The 15,667-nt window shown below is 40.6% G+C and overlaps 1 protein-coding gene across 1 annotated transcript in view; it reads left to right on the forward strand.

The window, feature by feature from the left end:
* LOC131487090 (beta-galactosidase-1-like protein 3) overlaps positions 1–14,870 on the forward strand; it is a 72,565-nt gene extending 57,695 nt beyond the window's left edge. Inside the window, 2 exon segments of the mRNA XM_058687377.1 lie at positions 14,243–14,359; positions 14,497–14,870. Coding sequence (XP_058543360.1) covers positions 14,243–14,359; positions 14,497–14,562 — 183 coding nt within the window. The 3' untranslated portion in view covers positions 14,563–14,870.
* The last annotated feature ends 797 nt before the right edge of the window (positions 14,871–15,667 follow it).

Consider the following 15,667-nt stretch of genomic DNA (forward strand, 5'->3'; position numbering starts at 1 on the left):
TTAGGATCTCTTGTAGGGCTGGTTTAGTGGTGGCGAATTCCTTCAGTTTTTGTTTGGGAAGACCTTTATCTCTCCTTCTATTCTAAATGACAGATTTACTGGATAAAGGATTCTCGGCTGCATATTTTTTCTGTTCATCACATTAAAGATCTCCTGCCATTCCTTTCTGGGCCGCCAAGTTTCAGTAGAGAGATCGGTTACGAGTCTTATAGTTCTCCTGTTATATGTTAGAGCACGTTTACCTCTAGCTGCTTTCAGAATTTTCTCTTTATCCTTGTATTTTGCCAGTTTCACTATGATATGTCGTGCATAAGATCGATTCAATTTACAGTTACATCTGAAGGGAGTTCTCTGTGCCTCTTGGATTTCAATGCCTTTTTCCTTCCCCAGATCCGGGAAGTTCTCAGCTATTATTTCTTCAAGTACACCTTCAGCACCTTTCCCTCTCTCTTCCTCCTCTGGAATACCAATTATGCATAGATTATTTCTCTTTAGTGCATCACTTAGTTGTCTAATTTTCCTCTCATACTCCTGGATTTTTTTTCTCTCTTTTTCTCAGCTTCTTCTTTTTCCATAATTTTTTCTTCTAGTTCACCTATTCTCTCCTCTGCTTCTTCAATCCGAGCCGTAGTTGTCTCCATTTTATTTTGCAGTTCATTGATAGCATTTTTTAGCTCCTCCTGGCTGTTCCTTAGCCCCTTGATCTCTGTAGCAAGAGATTCTCTGCTGTCCTTTATACTGTTTTCAAGCCCAGCGATTAATTTTATGACTATTATTCTAAATTCACTTTCTGTTATATTGTTTAAATCATTTTGATCAGTTCATTAGCTGTTGTTATTTCCTGGACGTTTTTCTGAGGGGAATTCTTCCGATTTGTCATTTTGGATAGTCCCTGGAGTGGTGCAGGACTGTGGGGCACTTCCCCTGTGCTATCTTGAATAACTTGTGATGGTGGGTGGGGCCGCAGTCAGACCTGATGTCTGCCCCCAGCCCACCACTGGGGCCACAGTCAGACCTCCTAGGGGCGTGATTCACTGTGGGGTGGTGTGGCCCATCTGGGCTACTTGCACACTGCCAGGCTTGTGATGCTGGGGATCTGGCGTATTAGCTGGGGTGGATCGGCATGTGCACAGGGGCGGGAGGGGCAGGCTCAGCTCGCTTTTCCTTTGGAGATCCGCTTCAGTAGGGGCCCTGCAGCACCAGGAGGGAGTCAGACCCGCCAGAGGGATGGGTCTGCAGAAGCACAGTGTTGGGTGTTTGTGCGGTGCAAGCAAGTTCCCTGGCAGGAACTGGTTCCCTTTGAGATTTTGGCTGGGGGATGGGCAAGGGAGATGGCGCTGGTGAGCGCCTTTGTTCCCTGCCAAGCTGAGCTCTGTCATCCAGGGCTCAACAACTCTCTCTCCTGTTGTTCTCTAGCCCTCCCGTTCTCTGAGCAGAGCTGTTAGCTTATAACCTTCCAGATGTCAAGTCCTACTTGCTGTCGGAACACACTCCGTCTGGCCCCTGTGCTTTTGCAAGCCAGACTCGGGGGCTCTACTTTGCCGGCGGGCCGCCCCTCCACCCCGGCTCCCTCCTGCCAGTCTGTGGAGCACGCACCACCTCCCCGCCCTTCCTACCCTCTTCCATGGGCCTCTCGTCTGTGCCTGGCTCCGGAGATTCCATTCTGCTAGTCTTCTGGTGGTTTTCTGGGTTATTTAGGCAGGTGTAGGTGGAATCTAAGTGATAAGCAGGACGTGCAGTGAGCCCAGCGTCCTCCTACGCCGCCATCTTCCCAGGATCCCCCATACCTGCTTTCAGAATTTTCTCTTTATCCTTGTATTTTGCCAGTTTCACTATGATATGTCATGCAGATCGATTCAAGTTACGTCTGAAGGATGTTCTCTGTGCCTCTTGGATTTCAATGCCTGTTTCCTTCCCCAGATAGGGAAGTTCTCAGCTATGATTTTTTCGAGTACACCTTCAGCCCCTTTCTGTCTCTCTTCTTCTGGAATTCATATGATATGGATATTGTTCCATTTGATTGCATCACTTAGTTCTCTAGTTCTCCCCTCATACTCTGGATTTTTTTATCTCTCTTTTTCTCAGCTTCCTCTTTTCCATAATTTTATCTTCTAATTCACCTATTCTCTCCTCTGCCTCTTCAATCCGTGTTATGGCCGCCTCTATTTTATTTTGCATCTCATTTATAGCATTTTTTAGCTCCTCATGACTATTTCTTAGTCCCTTGATCTCTGTAGTAATAGACTCTCTTCTGTCCTCTGTGCTTTTTTCAAACCCAGCGATTAATTTTATGACTATTATTCTAAATTTTTGTTCTGTTATATTGCCTAAATCGTTTTTTATCAATTCATTAGCTGTCGCTACTTCCTGGAGTTTCTTTTTAGGAGAATTCTTCCATTTCACTATTTGGGGTAGTCCCTGCTGTGGCTCCGAACTGCTGGGCACTTCCCCTGTGCTGTCCAGAGTAACTTGTGTTGGTGGGTGGGGCACAGTCAGATCTGATGTCTGCCCCCAGCCCACCGCTGTGTCCACAGTCAGACTGGTGTGTACCAAATCTTCCCCTCTCCCAGGGGCAAGGACTCACTGTGGAGTGGTGTGGCTCCTGTCTGAGCCACTTGCCCACTGCCAGGCTTGTGGTGCTGCTTCTATGGGATCTGGCATATTAGCCAGGGTGGGTCCGCAAGGTGCACAGGGGTGGGAGGGGCAGGCACAGCTGCCTTTGCTGTTGGTGGTCCCCTGCATGAGGAGCCCTGCAGCATTGGGAGAGAGGCAGGCTGGTGGGAGGGATGGATCCACAGAAGCACAGTGTTGGGCATTTTTGCAGTGCAAGCAAGTTCAGTGATAGGAACTGGTTCCCTTTGGAATTTAGGCTGGGGGATGGGAGAGGGATATTGCACTTGCCAGGGCCTTTGTTCACCTGCCAAACTGAGCTCTGTCTTCCAGGACTCAACAACTTTCCCTCCTGGTGTCCTCTCGCCCTCCCCACTCTCTGAGAGCAGAGCTATTGACTTTTATTTTTATTTTTATTTTTTTTTGTTTTTGTTTTTTTTTTTTTATTCTTTAATATATGAAATTTACTGTCAAATTGGTTTCCATACAACACCCAGTGCTCATCCCAAAAGGTGCCCTCCTCAATACCCATCACCCACCCTGCCCTCCCTCCCACCCCCCATCAACCCTCAGTTTGTTCTCAGTTTTTAACAGTCTCTTATGCTTTGGCTCTCTCCCACTCTAACCTCTTTTTTTTTTTTTTCCCTTCCCCTCCCCCATGGGTTTCTGTTACGTTTCTCAGGATCCATATAAGAGTGAAACCATATGGTATCTGTCTTTCTCTGTATGGCTTATTTCACTTAGCATCACACTCTCCAGTTCCATCCACGTTGCTACAAAAGGCCATATTTCATTTTTTCTCATTGCCACGTAGTATTCCATTGTGTATATAAACCACAATTTCTTTATCCATTCATCAGTTGATGGACATTTAGGCTCTTTCCATAATTTGGCGATTGTTGAGAGTGCTGCTATAAACATTGGGGTACAAGTGCCCCTATGCATCAGTACTCCTGTATCCCTTGGATAAATTCCTAGCAGTGCTATTGCTGGGTCATAGGGTAGGTCTATTTTTAATTTTCTGAGGAACCTCCACACTGCTTTCCAGAGCGGCTGCACCAATTTGCATTCCCACCAACAGTGCAAGAGGGTTCCCGTCTCTCCACATCCTCTCCAGCATCTATAGTCTCCTGATTTCTTCATTTTGGCCACTCTGACTGGCGTGAGGTGATATCTGAGTGTGGTTTTGATTTGTATTTCCCTGATGAGGAGCGACGTTGAACATCTTTTCATGTGCCTGTTGGCCATCCGGATGTCTTCTTTAGAGAAGTGTCTATTCATGTTTTCTGCCCATTTCTTCACTGGGTTATTTGTTTTTCGGGTGTGGAGTTTGATGAGCTCTTTATAGATTTTGGATACTAGCCCTTTGTCCGATGTGTCATTTGCAAATATCTTTTCCCATTCCATTGGTTGCCTTTTAGTTTTGTTGGTTGTTTCCTTTGCTGTGCAGAAGCTTTTTATCTTCATAAGGTCCCAGTAATTCACTTTTGCTTTTAATTCCCTTGCCTTTGGGGATGTGCCGAGTAAGAGATTGCTACGGCTGAGGTCAGAGAGGTCTTTTCCTGCTTTCTCCTCTAAGGTTTTGATGGTTTCCTGTCTCACATTCAGGTCCTTTATCCATTTTGAGTTTATTTTTGTGAATGGTGTGAGAAAGTGGTCTAGTTTCAACCTTCTGCATGTTGCTGTCCAGTTCTCCCAGCACCATTTATTAAAGAGACTGTCTTTTTTCCATTGGATGTTCTTTCCTGCTTTGTCAAAAATGAGTTGGCCATACGTTTGTGGGTCTAGTTCTGGGGTTTCTATTCGATTCCATTGGTCTATGTGTCTGTTTTTATGCCAATACCATGCTGTCTTGATGATGACAGCTTTGTAGTAGAGGCTAAAGTCTGGGATTGTGATGCCTCCTGCTTTGGTCTTCTTCAAAATTACTTTGGCTATTCGGGGCCTTTTGTGGTTCCATATGAATTTTAGGATTGCTTGTTCTAGTTTCAAGAAGAATGCTGGTGCAATTTTGATTGGGATTGCATTGAATGTGTAGATAGCTTTGGGTAGTATTGACATTTTGACAATATTTATTCTTCCAATCCATGAGCAGGGAATGTCTTTCCATTTCTTTATATCTTCTTCAATTACCTGCATAAGCTTTCTATAGTTTTCAGCATACAGATCTTTTACATCTTTGGTTAGATTTATTCCTAGGTATTTTATGCTTCTTCGTGCAATTGTGAATGGGATCAGTTTCTTTATTTGTCTTTCTGTTGCTTCATTGTTAGTGTATAAGAATGCAACTGATTTCTGTACATTGATTTTGTATCCTGCAACTTTGCTGAATTCATGTATCAGTTCTAGCAGACTTTTGGTGGAGTCTATCGGATTTTCCATGTATAATATCATGTCATCTGCAAAAAGCGAAAGCTTGACTTCATCCTTGCCAATTTTGATGCCTTTGATTTCCTTTTGTTGTCTGATTGCTGATGCTAGAACTTCCAGCACTATATTAAACAGCAGCGGGGAGAGTGGGCATCCCTGTCGTGTTCCTGATCTCAGGGAAAAAGCTCTCAGTTTTTCCCCATTGAGGATGATGTTAGCTGTGGGCTTTTCATAAATGGCTTTTATGATCTTTAAGTATGTTCCTTCTATCCCGACTTTCTCAAGGGTTTTTATTAAGAAAGGGTGCTGGATTTTGTCAAAGGCCTTTTCTGCATCGATTGACAGGATCATATGGTTCTTCTCTTTTTTTTTGTTAATGTGATGTATCACGTTGATCGATTTGCGAATGTTGAACCAGCCCTGCATCCCAGGAATGAATCCCACTTGATCATGGTGAATAATTCTTTTTATATGCTGTTGAATTCGATTTGCTAGTATCTTATTGAGAATTTTTGCATCCATATTCATCAGGGATATTGGCCTGTAGTTCTCTTTTTTTACTGGGTCTCTGTCTGGTTTAGGAATCAAAGTAACACTGGCTTCATAGAATGAGTCTGGAAGTTTTCCTTCCCTTTCTATTTCTTGGAATAGCTTGAGAAGGATAGGTATTATCTCTGCTTTAAACGTCTGGTAGAACTCCCCTGGGAAGCCATCTGGTCCTGGACTCTTATCTGTTGGGAGATTTTTGATAACCGATTCAATTTCTTCGCTGGTTATGGGTCTGTTCAAGCTTTCTATTTCCTCCTGATTGAGTTTTGGAAGAGTGTGGGTGTTTAGGAATTTGTCCATTTCTTCCAGGTTGTCCAATTTGTTGGCATATAATTTTTCATAGTATTCCCTGATAATTGTTTGTATCTCTGAGGGATTGGTTGTAATAATTCCATTTTCATTCATGATTTTATCTATTTGGGTCATCTCCCTTTTCTTTTTGAGAAGCCTGGCTAGAGGTTTGTCAATTTTGTTTATTTTTTCAAAAAACCAACTCTTGGTTTCGTTGATCTGCTCTACAGTTTTTTTAGATTCTATATTGTTTATTTCTGCTCTGATCTTTATGATTTCTCTTCTTCTGCTGGGTTTAGGCTGCCTTTGCTGTTCTGCTTCTATTTCCTTTAGGTGTGCTGTTAGATTTTGTATTTGGGATTTTTCTTGTTTCTTGAGATAGGCCTGGATTGCAATGTATTTTCCTCTCAGGACTGCCTTCGCTGCGTCCCAAAGAGTTTGGATTGTTGTATTTTCATTTTCGTTTGTTTCCATATATTTTTTAATTTCTTCTCTAATTGCCTGGTTGACCCACTCATTCGTTAGTAGGGTGTTCTTTAACCTCCATGCTTTTGGAGGTTTTCCAGACTTTTTCCTGTGGTTGATTTCAAGCTTCATAGCATTGTGGTCTGAAAGTATGCATGGTATAATTTCAATTCTTGTAAACTTATGAAGGGCTGTTTTGTGACCCAGTATATGATCTATCTTGGAGAATGTTCCATGTGCACTCGAGAAGAAAGTATATTCTGTTGCTTTGGGATGCAGAGTTCTAAATATATCTGTCAAGTCCATCTGATCCAATGTATCATTCAGGGCCCTTGTTTCTTTATTGACTGTGTGTCTAGATGATCTATCCATTTCTGTAAGTGGGGTGTTAAAGTCCCCTGCAATGACCACATTCTTATCAATAAGGTTGCTTATGTTTATGAGTAACTGTTTTATATATCTGGGGGCTCCGGTATTTGGCGCATAGACATTTATAATTGTTAGCTCTTCCTGATGGATAGACCCTGTAATTATTATATAATGCCCTTCTTCATCTCTTGTTACAGCCTTTAATTTAAAGTCTAGTTTGTCTGATATAAGTATGGCTACTCCAGCTTTCTTTTGGCTTCCAGTAGCATGATAAATAGTTCTCCATCCCCTCACTCTCAATCTAAAGGTGTCCTCAGATCTCAAATGAGTCTCTTGTAGACAGCAAATAGATGGGTCTTGTTTTTTTATCCATTCTGATACCCTATGTCTTTTGGTTGGCGCATTTAATCCATTTACATTCAGTGTTATTAGAGAAAGATACGGGTTTAGAGTCATTGTGATGTCTGTATGTTTTATGCTTGTAGTGATGTGTCTGGTACTTTGTCTCACAGGATCCCCCTTAGGATCTCTTGTAGGGCTGGTTTCGTGGTGACAAATTCCTTCAGTTTTTGTTTGTTTGGGAAGACCTTTATCTCTCCTTCTATTCTAAATGACAGACTTGCTGGATAAAGGATTCTCGGCTGCATATTTTTTCTGTTTAGCACACTGAAGATATCGTGCCAAGCCTTTCTGGCCTGCCAAGTTTCAAAGGAGAGATCAGTCACGAGTCTTATAGGTCTCCCTTTATATGTGAGGGCACGTTTATCCCTTGCTGCTTTCAGAATTTTCTCTTTATCCTTGTATTTTGCCGGTTTCACTATGATATGTCGTGCAGAAGATCGATTCAAGTTACGTCTGAAGGGAGTTCTCTGTGCCTCTTGGATTTCAATGCCTTTTTCCTTCCCCAGTTCAGGGAAGTTCTCAGCTATAATTTCTTCAAGTACCCCTTCAGCACCTTTCCCTCTCTCTTCCTCCTCTGGGATACCAATTATGCGTATATTATTTCTTTTTAGTGTATCACTTAGTTCTCTAATTTTCCCCTCATACTCCTGGATTTTTTTATCTCTCTTTCTTTCAGCTTCCTCTTTCTCCATAACTTTATCTTCTAGTTCACCTATTCTCTCCTCTGCCTCTTCAATCCGAGCCGTGGTGGTTTCCATTTTGTTTTGCATTTCGTTTAAAGCGTTTTTCAGCTCCTCGTGACTGTTCCTTAGTCCCTTGATCTCTGTAGCAAGAGATTCTCTGCTGTCCTGTATACTGTTTTCAAGCCCAGCGATTAATTTTATGACTATTATTCTAAATTCACTTTCTGTTATATTATTTAAATCCTTTTTGATCAGTTCATTAGCTGTTGTTATTTCCTGGAGATTCTTCTGAGGGGAATTCTTCCGTTTGGTCATTTTGGATAGTCCCTGGAGTGGTGAGGACCTGCAGGGCACTTCCCCCGTGCTGTGGTGTATAACTGGAGTTGGTGGGCGGGGCCGCAGTCCGACCTGATGTCTGCCCCCAGCCCACCACTGGGGCCACAGTCAGACTGGTGAGTGCCTTCTCTTCCCCTCTCCTAGGGGCGGGATTCACTGTGGGGTGGCGTGGCCCGTCTGGGCTACTTGCACACTGCCAGGCTTGTGGTGCTGGGGATCTGGCGTATTAGCTGGGGTGGGTAGGCAAGGTGCACGGGGGCAGGAGGGGCAGGCTTAGCTCGCTTCTCCTTAGGTGATCCACTTCAGGAGGGGCCCTGTGGCAGCGGGAGGGAGTCAGATCCGCTGCCAGAGGTTTGGCTCCGCAGAAGCACAGAGTTGGGTGTTTGCGCGGAGCGAGCAAGTTCCCTGGCAGGAACTGGTTCTCTTTGGGAATTTGGCTGGGGGATGGGCGGGGGAGATGGCGCTGGCGAGCGCCTTTGTTCCCCGCCAAGCTGAGCTCTGCCGTCTGTCCGGGGGCTCAGCAGCTCTCCCTCCCTTTGTCCTCCAGCCTTCCCGCTTTCTGAGCAGAGCTGTTAACTTATGACCTCCCAGACGCTAAGTCGCGCTTGCTGTCAGAACACAGTCCGTCCGGCCCCTCCGCTTTTGCCAGCCCGACTCGGGGGCTCTGCTTGGCCGGCAAGCCGCCCCTCCGCCCCGGCTCCCTCCCGCCAGTCCGTGGAGCGCGCACCGCCTCGCCGCCCTTCCTACCCTCTTCCGTGGGCCTCTCGTCTGCGCTTGGCTCCGGAGACTCCGTTCTGCTAATCCTCTGGCGGTTTTCTGGGTTCTTTAGGCAGGTGTAGGTGGAATCTAAGTGATTAGCAGGACGCGCGGTGAGCCCAGCGTCCTCCTACGCCGCCATCTTCCGGAACTCTCCTCTACAATCGAGCTATTGACTTTTAACATTCCAGATGTTAACTCCCACTGGCTGTCAGACCCACAGAATCCAGCCCCTCCACCTTTGTGAGCCAGACTTCGGGGCTCTGCCTTGCTGGGCGGGCTGCCCCTCCACTGCCCTGGTTCCCTACTGCCAGTCTGTGTAGCATACACTGTCTCTCTGCCCTTCCTACCCTCTTCTGTGGGCCTCTTGGCTCAGGGGAGTCTGTTCTGCTAGTGTTCTGGTGATTTTCTGGGTTATTTAGGCAGATGTGGGTGGAATCTAAGTGATCAGCTGGACGAGGTGAGCCCAGCGTCTTCCTATGCCTCCATCTTCTATCTCTGACTACTATAAATATTAAGACTACTTTTGTGTTTATATTCGTGACTGAAATATCTTAGTCATATTTTGGTACCAAGTTTTAAGACCCCCAGAAATGATTTGGGAAGTAAAGTTTGTGTAAGCCTGGTATTATTTCTTACATGTTTGGTAGATTTCCTTAGTTGAACCATGTAGGGCTAACATTTTTTTGTGTGTGTGTGGGAAGGTTTGTAAGTGTGAATTAAAATCCTTCAAGATTAAAGTACTATTCAGATTTTGTTTCTTTAAAAGTTGGCTTTCATAAAATTTGTTTTTCTGGGAATTTTTCCATTTCATCTGAATTTTCAATGTATTATGTTTGATTGCTCCTTTTTATGTTTCACTGGAATATTACCAATTTATTAATCTTTCAAAGAATCAATGGTTGGCTGTGACTTTTACTGTATTATATAGTTCTTTTCTGTTTCATTTCTGCCATTGCCATTATTATTATTATTATTTTGTTCTTTTGTGAAATCCTGTACTATCTTTGCAAATTTCTTATAGATCTGAAACTATTTAATTTTTTAATTTTTTTAATTTTTTAATTTTTGTTAATGTTTATTTATTTTTGAGAGAGAGATAGAGAGACAGAGCATGAGTGGTGGAAGAGCAGAGAGGAAGACACAGAATCTGAAGCAGGCTCCAGGCTCTGAGCTGTCAGCACAGAGCCTAATGTGGGGCTCAAACTCACGAACCATGAGGTCATGACCTGAGCCAAAGTCAGACATGTAACCGATGGAGCCACCCAGGCAACCAATCTGAAACTATTTTAAAATAAAAATATATTGGGGCATCTAGGTGGCTCAGTTAAGCATCTGACCTCGGCTAATGTCATGATCTTGCAGTTCATGGGTTCAAGCCCAATGTCAGGATGTCTGCTGTCAACACAGAGCCCACTTTGGATCCTCTGTCGCCCTCTCACTCTGCCTCTCCCCCACTCTCATGATAAAAATAAATAAACCTTAAAATAAAATAAAATAAAATAAAATAAAATAAAATATTAAGCATTTAAAATATTTTTCTAACATATATTACTTTAATGGTCCAAATTCTAAATACTAATAATTTCCCATCACCTAGTTTTATTGTTTTGCTTTTTAAAGATTTTTATTCAAGTATAATTAACATCCAGTGTTATGTTAGTTTTAGATGTTCAATATAATGATTCACCAATTAGATACATTTCTCAGTGCTCATGAAGATTAGAGTACTCTCAGTCCCCATCACCTATTTCACCCATTCCTCCACTCACCTTCCTTCTGGCAACCACTAGTTTGTTCTCTGTATGTAAGAGTCTGTTTTCTCACTTGTATCTATTTTTCTTTGTTAATTTGTTTTGTTATTTAAATTTCACATATGAACGACATCATATGGTATCTTTCTGTATGACTTATTTCACTTAGCATTAATACCTTCTAGGTATTGCATCCATGTTGATGCAAATTGTAAGATCTCATTCTTTTTTATGGCTGAGTAATATTCCATTCACTCAACTTCCTTATCCATTCACCTATCCACGGGTACTTGGGTTGCTATCATATCTTGGCTATTATAAATAATGCTGTAATAAACATAGATATGCATATATATTTTTTTAAATTAATGTTTTGTTTTCTTTGGGTAAATACCTAGTAGTGCAATTACTGGATCATATAGTAATTCTATTTTAAATCTTTTTTTAAAAAGTTTATTTATTTATTTTGAGAGAGACAGACAGTGCAAGTGGGAGAGGGGCAGAGAGAGAGAGGGAAGAGAGAGAATCCTAAGCAGGTTACATACTGCCAGCACTGAACCAGACAGGGGACTTATACCCACAAAGTGTGAGATCATGACCTGAGCCAATATCAAGAGCTGTATGCTTAACCCACTGAGCCACCCAGGTGCCCCTCCATTTTAAATTTTTGGAGGAAACTCCATACTGATTTCCAGAGTAGCTATACCAATTTACATTCCCGCCAACAGTGCATGAGGGTTTTGTTTTATCCACATCCTTGGCAACACTTGCTATTTATTGTTTATTTGTTTTTTAAATTTTTTGATAATAGCCATTCTGAAAGTGTAAAGTGTTTTGTTTGTTCTACTTTTTTTTTTTTAAACGTTTTTTTAATTTATTTTTGGGACAGAGAGAGACAAAGCATGAACCAGGGAGGGGCAGAGAGAAAGGGAGACACAGAATCGGAAACAAGCTCCAGGCTCCGAGCCATCAGCCCAGAGCCTGACGCGGGGCTCGAACTCACGGACCGCGAGATCGTGACCTGGCTGAAGTCGGACGCTTAACCGACTGCGCCACCCAGGCGCCCCTGTTTGTTCTACTTTTTATCTTAGTAGTTATCTTCTTTCTTTTTATTCTTTTTTAACATATGAATTGAAATTATATTTTCATTTAAATATGAATTTGGCTGTATCCCATAAGTTTAAAACATTTATTGACGTGAAATTCACATTAACATAAAATTAACCATTTTAAAAGTTATTTTAAGTTTATTTATTTTCAGAGATAGATAAATGAGTGCATGTGTGTAAGCAGGGGAGGGGCAAGGAGAGAGGGTTAGAGAGAATCCCAAGCAGGCTCCACACTGTCAGTGCAGAGCCTGATGCAGAGATTGAACTCACAAGCCATGAGATCATGACCTGAGCCAAAATCAAGAGTCAGACAACCAACTGAGCCAACTAGGTGCCCCTAAAATTAACCATTTTAAAGTGAACAATTCAGAGGCATTTAGTACATTTACAATGAATGGAACCATTCCTCATCTAGTTCCAAAACACTTTTATAACCCTAAAAGGAAACCCTGTACCCATTAAGCAGTTACTTCCCCATCTTCCCCTCCCCTCAGCCCCTGAAAAACAATAATCTCCTTGTGTCAATGGATTTGTCTATTCTGGATATATATGCTTTAAGTTTTTGTATGTTTTATTTTCAACACCAATGAATTCAAATATGCTCTAATTTCCCTCATGATTTTTGCTTTGGCCTCTGGGTTACTTAGAAGTGTACATGTTTCATAATTTCCAAATATTTGGCTACTTTATACTATTTTTTGTTATCAATTGTTTTTTTTTTTTTTTTGCATTGTGGTCTGAGAACTTTAAAATACAACACTTGTTTAGTCCACCATGGGGTAAAATTTATAAAGATTATTATGTATACTTGAAAGAACAGGTATATTCTGCATGTATTTTAGATCAATTTTCTACATGTGTCAATTAGTTCAACTTTATTAATCACCTTATTTTAAATATTGTGTCTTTATTGATTCTTGTGTACTTTACCTATTAGCTATTGAAACATTGTGTGAATGTTTTAGACTATGGTTGTGAATTTTATTTCTCCTGTTATTTCATCAATTTTGCTTATATATTCTGAATCTATACTTTTACTTTCTTAATATATCATTATCATTCAGAGTAGATTAAGATTTTTATCATCAGGAGGTGTTTCACTTTACCTCTAGTAGTGCTCCTTACCTTAAACGTCAACATTTTCTGACATAGCAACTTCATTTTGCTTATGGTTTATCTATTCTATCTTTTTATGTTCTTTCTTTTATTTTGTTTGATGTCTTTATAGATTGTTTTCTTATAAATATCATATAACTGCTTTATTTAACATGCAGTCCAGAAATTTTAATTTTTTTAACTGGAGCATTTCGGAGGCCCTAATTTTATATGTTGGACCATTTTGCCATATACCTTTTGTCTCTTCCTGTCTTGTGTGCTTCTCATTCTTCTTTCCTCTCAGCTTAATTTTGAAAACTTTCTCTCCTATTATTCAGTTTAGTAATTCTATATTTAGCTATATTCTCTATTTATTGTATCTAATCTGCTATTCAAAACATTTGTTAAATCCTTAATTTTAATTATTATAATTTTTAGTTCTAGAATTTTCATTATATAATTTTAGATGTTTTTTATAGCTTCCTTTTTTTTTTTTTACAAAATTCTAGGTCGTTTCTTTGAACTCTATGAAAATACTAATTTAATAAGCATAATTATTTTAAAGCCTGTGACTTGTAAATACATTATTTGCATCACCTGTGCATCTATTCTTATTGTCTTTTGTTCCTCTTTTGTATTGTATTGTGTTGTATTTATAGTATTTTATTTTATTTTATTTTGTTGTCTTGATTATTTTTTGTTGAGTTCCAGAAATTATATATGAAAAATGCTAAAAATAATTCAAAGCCTAAAATGATGTTAGAGGGTTTACATCCACCTCTGTATTGATTAGTTACACTAGTAATCACCTTACTACAATTATGAGGACTGAAATGATTTGAATCAAGGCTTCCATCCAATGACTGGACTATTTCTTGTTTATTCTTCTCCTCAGGTGTAGCCCCTCAGGATCACAACCCAGAGTGTAAATTACTTAGTAAGATTCCATGGTATCTAGCTTTTGTTCCCCTAAACTTATGAGGCTGTTAAAGGTTCTGCTCAGCTTCTCAGCCACCTCTTTCTAAATAAGCAGATGCCTCTAGTGGAAAAATTGTCTCAATATCTTCTTGTCTCTCAGTTTTCTTTTCCTAGATGTTAGTTCTGTCATTCATCATTGTATTGCAAGCCGATTTTTAAAAAATGTGTAGCTTTTATAACTGCTCTTAGCATTAGTATTCATCTTTACAACCTAGTAGTTACCTCTGGAAACAGAACAACAGCTTAAAAAAAAAAACTGCAGCAAAATATATCATGGGGCATTAAAGGGTTGGTTCGTGTTTTTCTCTGTCATCCCTAAACTAGTTACAGCTTGGTAGAACATATCCCAGTCTAAACTCACTTCCACTTTCAGTGCCACAAAACATTGAGTCTTGGTCTCGCTCCCAAAAGTGCCTTAGGTTTTCCCTTGCCTGTGTGAATCTGTTCCTATGTCTCAAGATTCCATCCTTTTCAGAACTGGAATTATGGGTTTGTGTTCATCAATGGACGTAACCTTGGGCGATATTCAATTATTGGACCTCAGGAAACACTTTACCTCCCTGGTACCTGGCTTCATCCAAGAGACAATGAGGTGAGTCCTCCCATCCCTTCTATGTTTTATAAACATTAAAATCTGCCTTCATGCCCAGAATGCAATTCAGGGTTTTTTTCCATTCTGTACTGAATAGGCTTACCCTTTCTTACTGTCAACATTTCTTTTCTTCATAGATCATCCTGTTTGAGAAAAGGAAGAGTGGTTCATACATCCAAACTATAGATGAACCCAAGCTGTAATACTGTGTTATGACACATTTCTTAGATTGTTGGAACTCATTTACAAGCAGTTTTTTTGTAGGAAGATTTATGTTGAGAAAATCAGTGTTGCCTACAATAGCAGAAATGTAAAAAGAACCTAAAAACTCAACAGGGAAATTGTTATAAGTATTATACTATATCCATGTCATGCCTATTTTAGGCTTTAACAAGTCTTCAACATCTTCAATGACTGATTTACCCAGTTAGATGCCTAATCCTTAGCATATTCTTATTCTCTAATCAAGTGTGCTTTTAGGCATATATGAATAAAATAGCACCAAATTTTATTTATGTTTGTTCCTACTCAGGTGGGAGGGAAAAAAAAGAGTCTCTGGCCTAAGAGAGAATAAGGATTACTGCTCTATGTCAGAGAAAGTACTGTATATGCTGATGGGCAAATTCCTGATGTGTGTGTGTGTGTGTGTGTGTGTGTGTGTGCATGTAGGTGGGAGGAATACAAGGCACCAGGAACAATGTCTTCAGGCATTTCCCTACACCCTGTGTGTCTCCAAGGTGATATGGTAGATCACACCCAACCAGAGAAGGTATAGCAATTTGGTTGCTGGGTACTGATGGGTATGACAGCAAAGCCTGGAATTGAGTACTCTGTGTCTTTTTATTCCTCAGCTATATGTATATAGTCAAACCTCTTACTGATAGTGATCAAATATTAGTCCAGTGAATTTCCTCAAATGATGCCATGGGAAACTAATCACATTTTTTATAATCAACTTATAGCACTTAACCTAAATTCAAACCATTGCACTATAATAATATCTGATCACTTAGTTAGATATGGTGCCTAAGGTCTCTAAGAAATTTAGCAAATAATCTGGTGTCAAAAGGAAGAAAGGAACCTGCCTACTTGGGATGAGGACAGAGGAGCCAGATTATTTTCTTTCTCAATAATCTGACTGGCTGGCTCACTGAAGGAGAATTCTATCATGCACCCACACAATTTCTACATAAAAATTTATTCTCTGGGCTGTCAACTCAAACTCATAAAATCTATGGATATACTATAGACCAAGAGAGAAAAACAGAAATAATAATCATGAAGATCATAGTATGTGTTATATTTCAG

The sequence above is a fragment of the Neofelis nebulosa genome, chromosome 10 (assembly GCF_028018385.1).
Source record: "Neofelis nebulosa isolate mNeoNeb1 chromosome 10, mNeoNeb1.pri, whole genome shotgun sequence".
Classification (NCBI taxonomy): Eukaryota; Metazoa; Chordata; class Mammalia; order Carnivora; family Felidae; genus Neofelis; species Neofelis nebulosa.